The sequence below is a fragment of the Girardinichthys multiradiatus genome, chromosome 2, assembly GCF_021462225.1.
Source record: "Girardinichthys multiradiatus isolate DD_20200921_A chromosome 2, DD_fGirMul_XY1, whole genome shotgun sequence".
Lineage (NCBI taxonomy): Eukaryota > Metazoa > Chordata > Actinopteri > Cyprinodontiformes > Goodeidae > Girardinichthys > Girardinichthys multiradiatus.
This window is the reverse complement of record NC_061795.1, coordinates 36,807,930-36,822,463: the sequence shown is the minus strand read 5'-3', so window position 1 is coordinate 36,822,463 and position 14,534 is coordinate 36,807,930. Positions and strand designations below refer to the sequence as shown.

The window sequence follows — 14,534 nt, the reverse complement described above, 5'->3', positions numbered from 1 at the left end:
CACAGTACTGACCCTGCCAAGCCCCTGGTCTGAAGAAGAATCTCCCATTATCATTTTCTTTCAATTTTTCTTTATTTTCACAAAAATTGCTTCCTCGCTGCTACCCCTTATCACCGCACTTGTGATGTAGCCGCTCAGTCACTAACCCCATCAACATGGTCTTTGGCAAGTGAGCCAAAAGCAAAGAGGCAGAAACAGCGAGCCAAAGGACAACAAAGGAAGATGTCTGCTACAATGACTTCTCCTTCCTTTAACTGGCCACAGACAGAAACAGGATCAATGTCACTGCTGGGACTTTTTAATTTGCTCACGCTGCTGTTGTGGAACCACAGGAGATGCTCAGAGCAAGTCTAATTATTGTCGCTCATTCAGGGTTCATGTGTATATGTCTCCATCAATGTCTTGATCTTTCCTACATCCCATAGGACCTACCTCTGTGTGGCAGAACTGATAAATGACTGTGAGAGATATTAGAGCAATCAGAAAGTCTTTCAGGCTGGTTAGCGACTTTTGGTGACTGCTGTATGCCTCTGCAGAGGTCATGGTATTGACAGAGATATCCTTGCTATCAGATACAGGCCAGTGGGTGACCTACTCTCATTGCCTTATTGAAGGCCTGAAGGCAGGAGACAAATATCACACAGACAGTAATGTGGTTTGAAGTAAAATGTAACATTAACTGCACATGACCAAATATATATATATATATATATATATATATATGCAGGAGGATCACATCTGGGTTTGTGCTGCAAAAAGTATTTAGACTTTTAAGATTTCTATAGTTTAGTTATTTCTATAGTTTTATGCACTTAAATGTCATTATTTAATTTATTAGCTCCATGGCCTTGGATAGCTTTTTTCCCTTAGTAAATGAAAACATTGTTTGAATAGTGCCTTTTCTATTTAATTAGATTAACTTTGTATTAAAAAAGACTTTTGCAGTGGTTATTCTATCCAAAATCCGTTAAAAATCACTTATTATTAAGCGGGTTCCATTCATTGCTTTCTTTTTCAAACAATCATCAGTGTGACGGACAAAACTCAACTATTGATTCTTGCTTGACATTTTGCCAGCTGTTTGCCAATGGGCCTTGTGTTCCAACATTTTTGTGGGTGGGTACACTTAAACCAAAAAGTGTACTTTGTTGTGCACAGTTTGAAAAACTCTATTATACACATCTAAATTATTTTGTTGATGTAACGGCTATGTTTTTTCCTAACAATCTCAGTGCTTTCTACCCTTTAGGATGATGTTTGGAGTTAAAGAGTTTGAAGTTGCAGCTACAGCTTCTGGTCTGTCTGTGTCATATCAATTCCAGACCTTGAGAACATTGCTGCATGTCTTGCCCCCTTGCCTCTCTGCCCATTTCTTGTCTTGTGCTTCAAAACATATCTAAATGAAAAATAAAATATTGACAAGCTTTCATACTTGCCTGTAGCAAAGTCATTCACTTAATTCAACTTCATTTGACTTGGCTTTCTTAGACAACATTAAAAAAGGGCATAAACTGAATTTGAGTTGCATTATAACCAGGAAATACAAATTCATTCAGATTGGAATGGATCTATTGGTCAATGACCATGCTTTGTGACAAATGGCTTCTACTTGTTGCCCAAACAGACAAAAAAGGGGGAATCTTCTTTTTATGTATTTGCCTTTGTTGTTGCTTTACAAGTACTTTTTGGACCATTTGTTTTTATTAATACTTTTTCTTTAATTTATCTTCCTAGATGTGCACATTTTTACTCTGTCTTACTGCTGTGACAATTCAATTTCCCCCTTGGGGGATGAATAAAGTCTTATTTTAAAGGGAAATGAGCAAAGATGGCTTGCCCCATTTCAGGAAGAGATTCTGTGTAAGAATTCAGATATTAGATGTTTTAAATTGTCATACTGACATGTAAAAAAACAAATCATGTGCTTTCAGTTAAATTTATCACCTGACATACAAAACTATAACTTCATTGACTTTAATTTCAGCAACTTTTAAGGTTTGTCCTCCTTACAAGGACATTATCTGTTTGGGATGATTAGCTGTACCAATGATGTAGCAATTTCTCTTCATCAGTCAGGAGTAAACAGATCTTTTTAGGGTTTCTGTTAACACTTGACTAGAGAGCATAGGCTGATTGTGATAACCACTGGCCTCTGGATGTCTAACCAGAGAGAAAATAAAAAACAAAACCATTTTTTGCTGTTAAGCCTGTTAGGTTCAAGGCAATGGCCTCCCACTACTAAGGGTGGCATTGGCTTTGTGAGATACAATCCTTCATGCATCAACAAGCAGAATCTAATTAATAAGAGCAAACAGACCGTTGTTGTATGATTACCCTGTAAATGGATCCATCAAACGCTTATGAGGAAAATCATGAAAAAACAAGCCCTTCCCAAATAACCTCAGACCCCCCCATCTTGTTGTGATGTCTGCCCTTGGGTGTTCTTGCCTCATGTGTGACTTGTTGCTCGCCACTAATCTTTAAGGATCCTCAAACTGAAAGGCTATTTGACATTCTGAGAGGTTACAACACATCCTCTGAGCTCCGTTTGGAGTTAGGAGAGGGGAGCAGACAGATGCCATATTTTCTCCCAGCAGTTTGGTCTTAGTGTAACCCTTTATCGAGGACACTGCTGCTTTCTGGTGGGCATATCTGGGGATCTCAGGGTGACCTGCCCTCATCAAACAGACAGAACATGAGAAAAAAGGAAATAGTACACATACAGCATAATAAAAAGGTATGTTGTATTTTTTTTTTTAGCTCATGTAGTCAAAATACAAGCAAATAGACCTTTTTGGGGTTCTTTTTAAGACCATTTTAATTTTTTATTTGCTCTAAAATAAAAAATAAATCTATGTTTTACTGTTACTGTGCTCATAGTTATTCTGACAATGTGAAAGATAAACTGTGGCAAAAGGAAATGGAGCAGCAACATTTACCAACTACGGTATCACCACATTTACTCACAGGCACGAGCATGAAAACAGTTACACTGATTCATCAAGATACCAGAGAGCCTCGAGTGGGCGTGTGCATGCAGCATGTGTATAAAAAGCTGCAGTTTTATTTTATGGTGTGCACTGATGGTGACAATGTGCAAAAAGGTGCTCCAGTCAGATGAGACCAATATTATACTTTTTGGGATACGTGCAAATGTTATATGTGGCAGAAAACCAACACTACAACATTAACCCTAAACACACAATTTTCACTTTAAAATGCTGTCATGGCAGCATCATGCTGTAGGGATGCTTTTATTAAGCACGAACAGGGAAGGTGGAATTGTTAGAGACACCAAAACATTTAGGACTAGAGGAAAAGGCTAACCTTCCAGGAGGACCGCAACTCTACAGACACAGCCAGAGCTACAATGGTTTAGAGCAATTCACATTCACATGTTTAGACCTAAATCCAAACAAGAATCTGTTGTAAGTCTTGAAATTGAGGTTGACACTCTCCATCAAATTTGACTGAGCTCAACTTATTTTGCAAACGTTGGTCAAACTTTTCAGTCCTTACATTTGCAGCGCTGGTAAAGACATACCTCCAAAGCCTTGCAGCCGTAGCTGCAGTGAAAGATGGTTCTACACAGGATTGAATCAGGGGTTCAGATACTAATGCATAGCACAATTGAAAATTGTAGAACAGAATAAAAATTGTGGAACATTTTGTAAAATTTCTTTTAACTTCATAATTATGCACTAATGTGTGTTATTATAATATAAAATCCTTATAAAACGTGAAATTTGTAGTGATAATGTAAAATTCAAGTGGTATGAATATTCCTTTCAGAATGAAACAGTAAACATCCTTCTACAAACTGGTAACTTCACTGGATGAACAAACTCAAACTTACAGAAAAAGAAAAACAGACAAAGATACATGAAGTTATTAATCAATACTCTGCCATTGAGCCTTCAAAATGAACCTACCGTTAATCTCTTAGTTGAGTCGACTTCAATCATGCCACGCAGGAGGTTCTGACAGTCTGGAGGAATGAAATGTGGCATGTGAAACACTCCCAACTTCACCTTCTCCAGGAGATTCCTTAGGTTGTCATCATCGAATGGCAGTGCACCCTGAAGGAACAAGAAAGCAGAGAATCAGTTGAGGCAGACGGCACATGGATGAAAAACATTATAAGGTAGAGGGGACAAAGTTTGCAGTATATAAATAAAAACCCTTACCTAAACACAACGGAAAAGAGAAAAAGATATCGAATCTGCAATGTCACATCGCGGAGAACCAAATTCTGAGATTTAATCCTTAAAGAATCGATTTGCTTTCCTCAACCTATTTAAATTAGTTCATTTTCACTATAGAACATTTTGCTGTGAAGTGCAAAGCAAAATTAATATTTAATATATAAAAAAACAGCAGTGAGCTGAAAATTGGTATTTTCTAATAATCACCCCGATTTCTCATTTACCTAATTTATTTAGCATTCTCTGATCAGAGTCACTTATCAAAGAGTGCCGACACCTCACAGATGTGGCTGTGTGATGAATGGCAGCCTCCATCAGAGGACAAGAGGAAACCAGCGGAAAAGACAGACATATTGGCTGAGAAATGAGGAGTAAGTAGGGGGGAAAAGGAAAGGGTACACTTGCGTAACAGATGATCTGAGTGCAGTCTAACTGCTGGGGAGTATCCCTGTCTCCCACAATCAGACAAATGGTTATCTCACAGCAAACCAGCAGAAGGAAACAGAAGAACAATGGTAGTGTTTCTGTAGGCAAACAGTGGCCACAGAAAAACATTTGTTTGGTGTGAAAGAATAGTCAAGACCAGTAAACATTCCCAGGTTTGCATAACAAAAGTTTGCCTGAGATGGAAAGATGGAGTGAAAGAAGCAAAAGAAGAGAGAAATACACAAAGCCTGCAGCAAAAAGTTGCTATGTTAGTGTTGATATTTATTTTGAGCTCCCTTCTTTCAGCTTGGCTACATGAATTATTTATTAGACAGAAGTGTGCAGGAACTCCAGTACAACTGTTAATGCAATAAAGGGCTGCATGGCTCGGGGATCCACACGCATAATGTAGCTGGAGAATAGACCTTACCTTAGATAAAGCAATGTGTGCAGATGCAAGATACAAACTGAAAAGATGCTTTAGTTGACGATTGAGGGCTAATGAGATTTTTGGAGAAAACCTGGAATGTGACATACAATGCTGTGCAAAAGTATTTATTTCCCTTTACTGCATTTTATTGGGATTTTATGTGATTGACCAACACAAAGTGTACGATTGGGAAGTAGATTTGTTAGAGGACATTTGTAAACAAACAAGCATCATGAGAACCAAGTAACACACAAGACAGATTGTTGATAGGGTGATAGGAATAGGTAGGATAGGCTAGGATATCAACACAGCATGGTGAAAATGGGTGGTGGCAGCATCATCCTGTGGGATGCTTTTCTGTGGCAGTCACGGGGAAGCTGGTCAGAGTAGATGTGCACACAGGGTTAAACAGGGCAATCCTGGAAGAAAACCAGAGCCTGCAAAAAACATGAGACAGGGACGAAAGTGTACTTCCTACCAGAGCAATGAATGAAAGTCTACTCAAGTTAGAATGGGCCAGTCAAAGTTCAGAATCTGTGAGAATCTGGAGCAAAACTAAAACTTTTAGAATTTGGATGTGCAAAGCTGGGTGTAGTTGTAGCAAAAGGCAGCTTAACAAAGTACTGACCAACAGTGTCTGAATAAAAATACTTTTATTTTTTTTATATAAAAAAAGGAAAAACATGTGTTTCCTTTTCATGTGAACATACACTCTAAGTTATGTTGGTCAAGCACATAATATCCCAATAAAACACATTCAATTTGGTGGCTGACATATGAGAAAATGGGAAAGTTAATAAGGAGGGACTGCTTTTGCAAGGCACTGTATTTCAGACTTACACAAGCTTTCCTCTAATTAAGGACAACCTTTACTGAAAGGTTGCTTAGAAAAGTCATCAGTCAAATTTTATTACTTGACTACTTTACAGAAAGTAACATTTTCAACATTTGACAGACATTAAGGGAAAGCATGCTGGCATGTTGCTTTAGAGACTTTTAACCTGCACTTTAACCCAGTCTCCACCTCTCAGTAAAGAATTAATTGAGACTCACCACTAATAGAGCAAAAAGAATAACCCCGCAGCTCCAGACATCAGCTTTCCTTCCGTCGTACTTCTCTCCCTGAAGGAAAGAGAACTTGTTATCAAGTTCAGACAGGGTTGGTAACATTACCAACATTATTATTGCCAAATAATATATTCACGCAGAAAAAAATAAAAATAAGTAAAAAAAATATCTTACCCTGATGACTTCTGGGCATGCATAGTGTGGCGATCTGGGAAACAGAAAAATAGCTTAAATAAACAAACTAAACGAAGAGGAGGAATGTCAACAGACTCGTAAGTAACTCAGTAATGCAGTCGCAGCAATCAGACAAAAAAAAAAAAAAAAACAGCTCTCTAAAACACATTAGGTATTAAACATATCCACTGGACATAGATCAAGGTGCTTCCACAGTTTAGACATCCTGAGGGTGTTTGGATGTCCTCCTCCTGCTTTCTTATTCAAGGGCGTCTTCCCACAGCAGACAGCAACCAGACCCACTAATCTTTACAGCCTCTGGATGGCCCGACAGTAAAGCCAACTGACACATCAATATTATATGAAGATTTATAGAGCAAGCCCACTAAAACTGCTCTATAATCCAACAGCTGCAGCAGAGGAGTAAACCTGTCATTCTCTATATAAATTTTTGCAGAACTTTGACATTCTCGTGTTTTAGAATTATTGCATTGGTCAGTAATTAGTTTCATTAAACAGCCTGTTGCAAAAGGTTCACTTGCCTCCTTAAACCTCTGAGCCCATTGAGATGTGTCCATCCACAGCTCTTTCTCCTTCTGTCTAGTGGCAGGATATCTCACTTTAATGAGGGCCTATCTAGGGCTGTTTTCTTGTGTACTCATGAATACCAGACTTGATGACCCGGCTCCTTGAGCTGTCAAAATACTGGCTGATAACACCACCAGCACATCAACAGGGTAAGTTCAAATGTGAGCCTATGCAAATATGCCCTTCCTGATTGCGAGTGCCACAATGCACTTTGCAGAGGAGCATGAGGGGAAAGATATTGGTACTATGTTTCATGAGTACCACAACATGTAAACCACAACTGGAAACTGGTTGGTCACAGCGCAGAGTATAATACAGGCTGTCTTAGGTTAATCCTTTTTCAGTATTAGAAGGAAAATAAATAACAGGTGTAGAATCAACAGCAAATCTGCAGATTGCTTTCTCTCCGATTCGTTCTGGCCAACACATGGGTTGCTTATACGATCTATTAAGGCAGAACCTGTATATGAGAAAAGATTGCTACAATGTGTGAAATTTAATCTCACAGACAGCTTACAGATGCAAAAAAACACAAAAGAAACCTGACAATTTTACAGTTTCTGGTTCAAACAACAACTTAGAAACAAAGAGAAATGAAAAAAGAGCCTCTATGGTTTTGCAGTGTTCTCATTAAGACATTTAACTAAAACAAAATAGTTTAATAAATTTGCCTCTCAAATAAAGCAATATTCTCTGATAAATAAAATGAGGCTAAAAAATTTCAAAGTAATATCTGACTTCCTTACTAAAGATGAGATTATTCTGGCAAAGCTTAAAATCAATTATGTTTAGTCCATCACAATAAGCACCACTTGGTTTGCCACTTGTTTTCCAAATGTTAGATGTACTTGGGGCTCATTATCTTGTTGTCTTGCAATTCCCAAAAATGCAAGCGGGATAGTGCATGTGTTTGGAATAAAAAGATACTTCTTCTTCACCTTGTGGTAGTACAGGTTCCTCCACCTATAATAACTTCAGAATAAGTAGACGAATCAGACACTTGAATCCCCCCACTAGTATATCTCACAGGTGATTTTACAGACAATGGTGTTATTTCTCTAGTCCATCCCCTCACTTACACCCCTCTATTACTGATCAAAATCTCAAACTAGTATATGGCAGTCATTAAATGTTTTTCACTACCATCCACTGTGAAAACTGGCATCCATTTTTCAAATGTCAGAACTCTCCTTGGTAAACAATGACTTGCTGATAACAGCTATCTGTGTATATATGAAATAACTAAACAGCAGAAAACTGATTCACTTGAATGGATTTATAGTATGAAGACTGAATCCTTAGTGGCAGTTCCAACATGTAAGTTAACAGCAGGGAAACAGGATGAAGCTTAGAGATATCCTGTCGACTGTATTCTGAATTTGCTCAAATTTGCTGTTTATGAGTAATAAGAGATGGCAGATGCTACTCCAAGTCTCCTTCAGTTGTTCAACTGTTTGGCTACTACTCCAACACTTTGCATTGTACTTGGTGATGTAAGGCTTGGATGCACCTTGGCTATGGAAATCCCCTAAATTTGAAGGTCACATGAAGTCTGGAGTTCTGTATCCACTGGCTTTATGGTGACTTACTGTGATTTTACAAGTGGCTGAGTGGATGTCATTTCTAGTCGCTTCCACTTTAACACCACTAACAGTAGAATACGTAGTAATGAGGAAATTTCATGACAGGACCTTCTGTACTGGTGGAATTCTATCCCGGTACCATGCTGGAATTCACTGAGCTCCTGAGAGTGACCCATTCTTTCACAAATGTTTGTAGCAGCAGTCTGCATGCCTAGGTGTTGCAGTTTTTCAATCTGTAGCCATAGAAGTAAGTGGAACACCTAAATTCAATGATTTAGGGGGATATGTGACTACTTTTGGAAATTAGGTGTATGTAACAAGGAATAAAGCAATCTTCACAGTGTAAAAAAACAATATTGTGACTATACAATAAAAATTGACACTGCTGTGAGACGTAAAAAAAAAGATGTCCTTCAGAGATTTTCAGTCTTGTTCTTAGGTCTTTCCTCAGGTGCTTTATACAAAATTGCTTTTTGTGTAAACAAATTGGTAGCAAGTTTATAAAAAGGGATCATGTTATTTTGCCCCTTTAAAACTTCACCCTTTTACAGTTTTAGTTGTTCTAGCCTGCGTTTATTTGTGACTAAAATGAGCCAGTTATCGTCATTTAGGCCACACAACTAAGTTGGGAAAAAAAAGACTAGAGCTTCTAGGTTGGAAAGCTTTAAAGACGCACAAGACAGTTAAGAAGCAGTTTTTCAGACATAGAGCAACAAAAACCGCTAGAGCTCATTCTTTTCTGCAAACTCCAACTAAACATGTACACCTCTGTAAAATTGTGACTAAAATGCATAAAGTATTTATTGAGCCAAATTTATACACCCTGTCACTTTAGACATGTTTAATCAGTAGATGCATTGTACTTACAGTAATAAATACGAAGCATGGATAAACACACAGCTGAGTTTGTTTAGACATGAAAAGAGATTCCCTTGAATCCATGTCGGTAAGCGCTCCTTAGTGCCTTTGCTCCTTTAACACATCTGCGGGTCTCCATGTATTTATGTGTTGGATGTTCTCTGAAGTCCCCCCCTCCACAACCTGAGGCAAGTCTCATCTCCACTCAGCTCCATTACCCAAAGCAAATCGAATACATTTGTGTCAGACTGCCGCATGGCAAGACGGGACCCAGATAAATCTGTTTAATTAAAAAGTGTCATATCTGCACTTAGGGATGGGGCAACCAGAAGCGCATGAATAATCAATAACCACAATTACAGTTTATGGCACATGTATTGGACTCCAGCAGATATACACGTAGACACACTACCCACACATTTCTGAAACATGCTCACAAACAGAATTATGATGGAGCTGAAGGAAAAATAACTTCTAGACTTATTTTGGTATATGCGTATCTCTAACAGTTTGTAAATATACTCAGCAAAACTGAGCAAATGCACTGCACCTGGATCACATTAAAAACTCAACCAAAATGCGAAGTAAAGTACATTAAAGTACGGATGGACCTGGTCAATAGATACTGCTGAGTAGGCGGCATTACATTTGCCTTTTTTTAATGAAGCATGGTCATCACTGTTAAAAGGTACATATACGTATTCAATAGCTATGAAAATACACACACATAGTTGGGCTATTCTCTACTGATGAGTCAGAGTTTAGGGATTACTGTTACTGATGGAAAAAAAAAATTATGCAACTGTTACAGCTGGAAGGATGCATCTGCATAATCATGCTGAAGTTGCCATGTATATGATGGGAGGATGAGATGGACAGAGAAAGAGAGAGGGATAAACAGAGTCTCATCTCTGCCCATGAGCATATGTACTTTCTAAATTGCATGCATGTGAAATTTCAATTTAATCTGGACTGCGTTCATCTGTAAATAGGGGGCAGATGTCACAGGGCCTTCCGATTACCTGAATGCGCAAGGAGAGTTAAATGACCTCTCAAGAGTTCCACATTGACAGAAACAAAATTGTTATTCTGAACCAGCCCATTTTATTTCTTTTCCTCATATTCAGACCTTACTGGACAAGAAAGGTAAAACGAATGAAAAAAGTAAAAGTTTTTTTTTTTATATATCCTTTAATTAAATTTGAAATGTGACTTTTGTGGATCAATAAAATTAAACCTTTTGGAAAACAAACTAACCTAAGCAAGTCTGCTCCTCCTGGCGCACCACATCGTGCTCCTTGCCAACCCATCACTCGTCGACTAATGTTACCACATTTTCTCAGAGTCAGACTTGCTTACAGAAGGACTCAGGCATTAAAGGTTTAGCCATTACAATGCATTATAGCTTTTTGAAAGCACTGGATGAACATTCAAAAAAGGTTATTCTAAAATTCTCAAAATATTACTAGAGAAAGGACATCTATGCTATATAAAGATTCCCATGTGTCTAGACCAATGATTCTTTCGGAAAAAAAAAAGGTTAATTCCCAGTTTGATAGTTTAACTAACATAAATTAAAAAACAAATCCACACTGGATCCGAAAAATTCTCAAAATGTTCTCAGATGACATACTTCCCATCTGGTACAAGCTTCAGTTTAACTAAGCATGTGGGATCAAGATTTTTCCAAAATAAAATGTTCTCCATCCAGTCAAACGCATTTTTCTTATAAGCCTTATCAAGCCAAAATTCAATTATTCATTAGAAATCACCAGTGTGCCCAATAATTCTCAAAATGTTGTCAGATGATCAACTCTATATCTAGCACATATTGGATTATTTTCATGTTGCTTAATCAATGAAAAACAAATAATCAGATATTTCTCTGATCAGTGAACACATAACATCCAATATCTACCAAATTGAGCTCTTTAGTGTTGCTTAGTTAAGAAAACACAAGCTTTTCTATGCTCAGCGTTGGTAAGGTGTCCTAAATGCGGCAAAAAAAGCACAGTAATTTAAGAAGCTAACAAAAATTAGAAGAAATACATTTTAACGTGTTTGCAGTTCACTCCTGGTGTGCGAGAGCAAGAGAGTATAAAACTTAAAGTGAAAAACAGGAAGGCTGAACAACTACAGCAACATTGCTCTGTTTTATCCTTTTGAGATTTCGACTTCTGTCAAGGAATGTGCTTGATTTGTAAAAACAATGCAATGCTTGCCAAGAAATGAGCTAGTGACCGGAACCGGATTATTTTCATCAGTACTGACTAAATTATGCTGCATTTGGATATGTGGGCATATTTTAGTAATCTTAGATTTAAAGGTAAGGACTAGGGCTGCAACTAACAATTATTTTAATAGATGACTAATCTATCAATTGTTTTTTCAATTAGTCATGGTTGCCTTTTTATGATTTCCACCATCACTTTCTGTGATTGAAACTGACACTTCAGTCGCATGTAAATATGTTTTAACTCACTTTTTCTAGTCTACATATCTGTGAAAGTCTCTTTGTTTCCACTCTCCTTTATTTAACACTTTTATAAATAAAGACCCATAAAACATACATTGAAATTTTACTGTTTTTAACAATATAATTATTGTAACAAAACATTGATTTTCAACTGCTAAAAAGTCAAATAAAGATCCAACAGTTTTAAAAAAAAGAAATATTTCGACCTTTCAGCTTTTAACAATGCTTAATGTTTACAATGATTTTAATTACTGTGTAAAAAGGTCAGCATATAAAAATGTTCTGTAATCAGGCTCGCTCTCTTTTTTAAGGCAATGTTCCCAGGATCAACATCCAGGAATAGAGATGAACTAATTATGGATTTCCAAATATACTCTCCAGCTCACCAGTAAGACATTAAAGTTAAATAACACCATGTTATCTCACCAAAACCGAACTGATCTCTAACAAATGAAACACTAAAATAAAGCAAACATTAACGATTAGATTTGGTCTGACTGAATTAAGTCTGTGTTTAACTTTCAGTCATTGAGAAAAGCCAGCAGGAGTATAAAAACCAGGTTTAGCGCGCCTCGACAAGTCAGCTGGCGGGGCGAGCTGGCTGTAAGCGCACTTTTGCAATTGGGTCATATCTTGATAAACAAAGCACATATTTCAGCTTTACACAGCTACATTTTAACCCCAAAACATCACAAAACTTAATTTTGTATCACAGAAAGCGTAATTTATCAAACTTTACACAGTCTCTGTTGTTCTCCTCCGCCACTGCTGCTTTTACCTGCAATGGCTCATGGGATAGGGTAGGCCACGACACAGGCAATATTGGCTATATTGCCCTCTGTTGTTCTCTTAGTAAACTGCATGCGATTCAGAGTGCTTGCCACTGAGACTGAGAAATCCAAACATTGATAATGTTTGTTTATATTTTTTAAACAAGATCTCAACGTTTTTTTTTTCGTGACAGCCCTAGCAAGGACTGACATTGACAATGGAATACAAACAGGCTTCACTTTTAGTAATTTTAGCAGGGCTAACAAAGCTTATTGATGCTAGACTCCATACTTATTTTCTCTTTGCTCGATATAATTCTAAAACCCTGCTTCAAAATAACTTTCAGGGGTCTCGTTAACTAAATATTTTCCGGTTTTGACTTTTTTTTTTTTTTTTTTTGAAATGGTGATGAAAAATCTTTCATTTTGACAGATGTCCTCACTCTGAAAAATGTCACGGAAGCTCACTGTCCAAAGTTTCTTCAAACGCTCTATAACAATGATGGCGTTGATAAAAGCAGTGAAAAAAGTGAAACTGATGCAGCTGAAGATGAAGAAAAACCGTGCAGGTGTGCAATTCAGCTCCATGCGGAGCAGGAGGAAGTTGTGAGACTGTGCGTTCAGGCCACAGCAGGTGATCTGTTCGTATTTTAAGTGCAGTTGTTTAACTGCATTGTTTATATGTAGTTACCACAGTCAGTGTTTTTGTCACTGCACAGAAAACGTTACATGTATTCATCTGGTTGATGTGGATTCAGCTTATTTGGACTGATAAAAAAATGCTATTGATTATACAGGTCCTTCTCAAAATATTAGCATATTGTGATAAAGTTCATTATTTTCCATAATGTAATGATGAAAATTTAACATTCATATATTTTAGATTCATTGCATACTAACTGAAATATTTCAGGTCTTTTATTGTCTTAATACCAATGATTGTGGTATACAGCTCATGAAAACCCAAAATTCCTATCTCACAAAATTAGCATATTTCATCCGACCAATAAAAGAAAAGTGTTTTTAATACAAAAAACGTCAACCTTCAAATAATCATGTACAGTTATGCACTCAATACTTGGTCGGGAATCCTTTGGCAGAAATGACTGCTTCAATGCGGCGTGGCATGGAGGCAATCAGCCTGTGGCACTGCTGAGGTCTTATGGAGGCCCAGGATGCTTCGATAACGACCTTTAGCTCATCCAGAGTGTTGGATCTTGAGTCTCTCAACGTTTTCTTCACAATATCCCACAGATTCTCTATGGGGTTCAGGTCAGGAGAGTTGGCAGGCCAATTGAGCACAGTGATACCATGGTCAGTAAACCATTTACCAGTGGTTGTGGCACTGTGAGCAGGTGCCAGGTCGTGCTGAAAAATGAAATCTTCATCTCCATAAACTTTTCAGCAGATGGAAGCATGAAGTGCTCCAAAATCTCCTGATAGCTAGCTGCATTGACCCTGCCCTTGATAAAACACAGTGGACCAACACCAGCAGCTGACACGGCACCCCAGACCATCACTGACTGTGTGTACTTGACACTGGACTTCTGGCATTTTGGCATTTCCTTCTCCCCAGTCTTCCTCCAGACTCTGGCACCTTGATTTCCGAATGACATGCAGAATTTGCTTTCATCCGAAAAAAGTACTTTGGACCACTGAGCAACAGTCCAGTGCTGCTTCTTGACCTGGGGAATGCGGCACCTGTAGCCCATTTCCTGCACACGCCTGTGCACGGTGGCTCTGGATGTTTCTACTCCAGACTCAGTCCACTGCTTCCGCAGGTCCCCCAAGGTCTGGAATCGGCCCTTCTCCACAATCTTTCTCAGGGTCCGGTCACCTCTTCTCGTTGTGCAGCGTTTTCTGCCACACTTTTTCCTTCCCACAGACTTCCAACTGATGTGCCTTGATACAGCACTCTGGGAACAGCCTATTCGTTCAGAAATGTCTTTCTGTGTC

The 14,534-nt window shown here is 38.1% G+C and overlaps 1 protein-coding gene across 4 annotated transcripts in view; it reads right to left on the bottom strand.

Moving 5' to 3' along the window:
• The window catches only part of brsk2a (BR serine/threonine kinase 2a), a 272,067-nt gene that overhangs the window by 46,322 nt on the left and 211,211 nt on the right, over window positions 1–14,534 (bottom strand). For all 4 annotated transcript variants that reach the window (XM_047349792.1, XM_047349802.1, XM_047349822.1 and 1 more), the window contains exons 6-8: window positions 6,304–6,337; window positions 6,115–6,183; window positions 3,933–4,079 (exon numbers count right to left, since the gene is read on the bottom strand). In XM_047349792.1, the coding sequence (XP_047205748.1) occupies window positions 3,933–4,079; window positions 6,115–6,183; window positions 6,304–6,337 (250 nt within the window). The remainder of the gene's footprint in view (window positions 1–3,932; window positions 4,080–6,114; window positions 6,184–6,303; window positions 6,338–14,534) is intronic.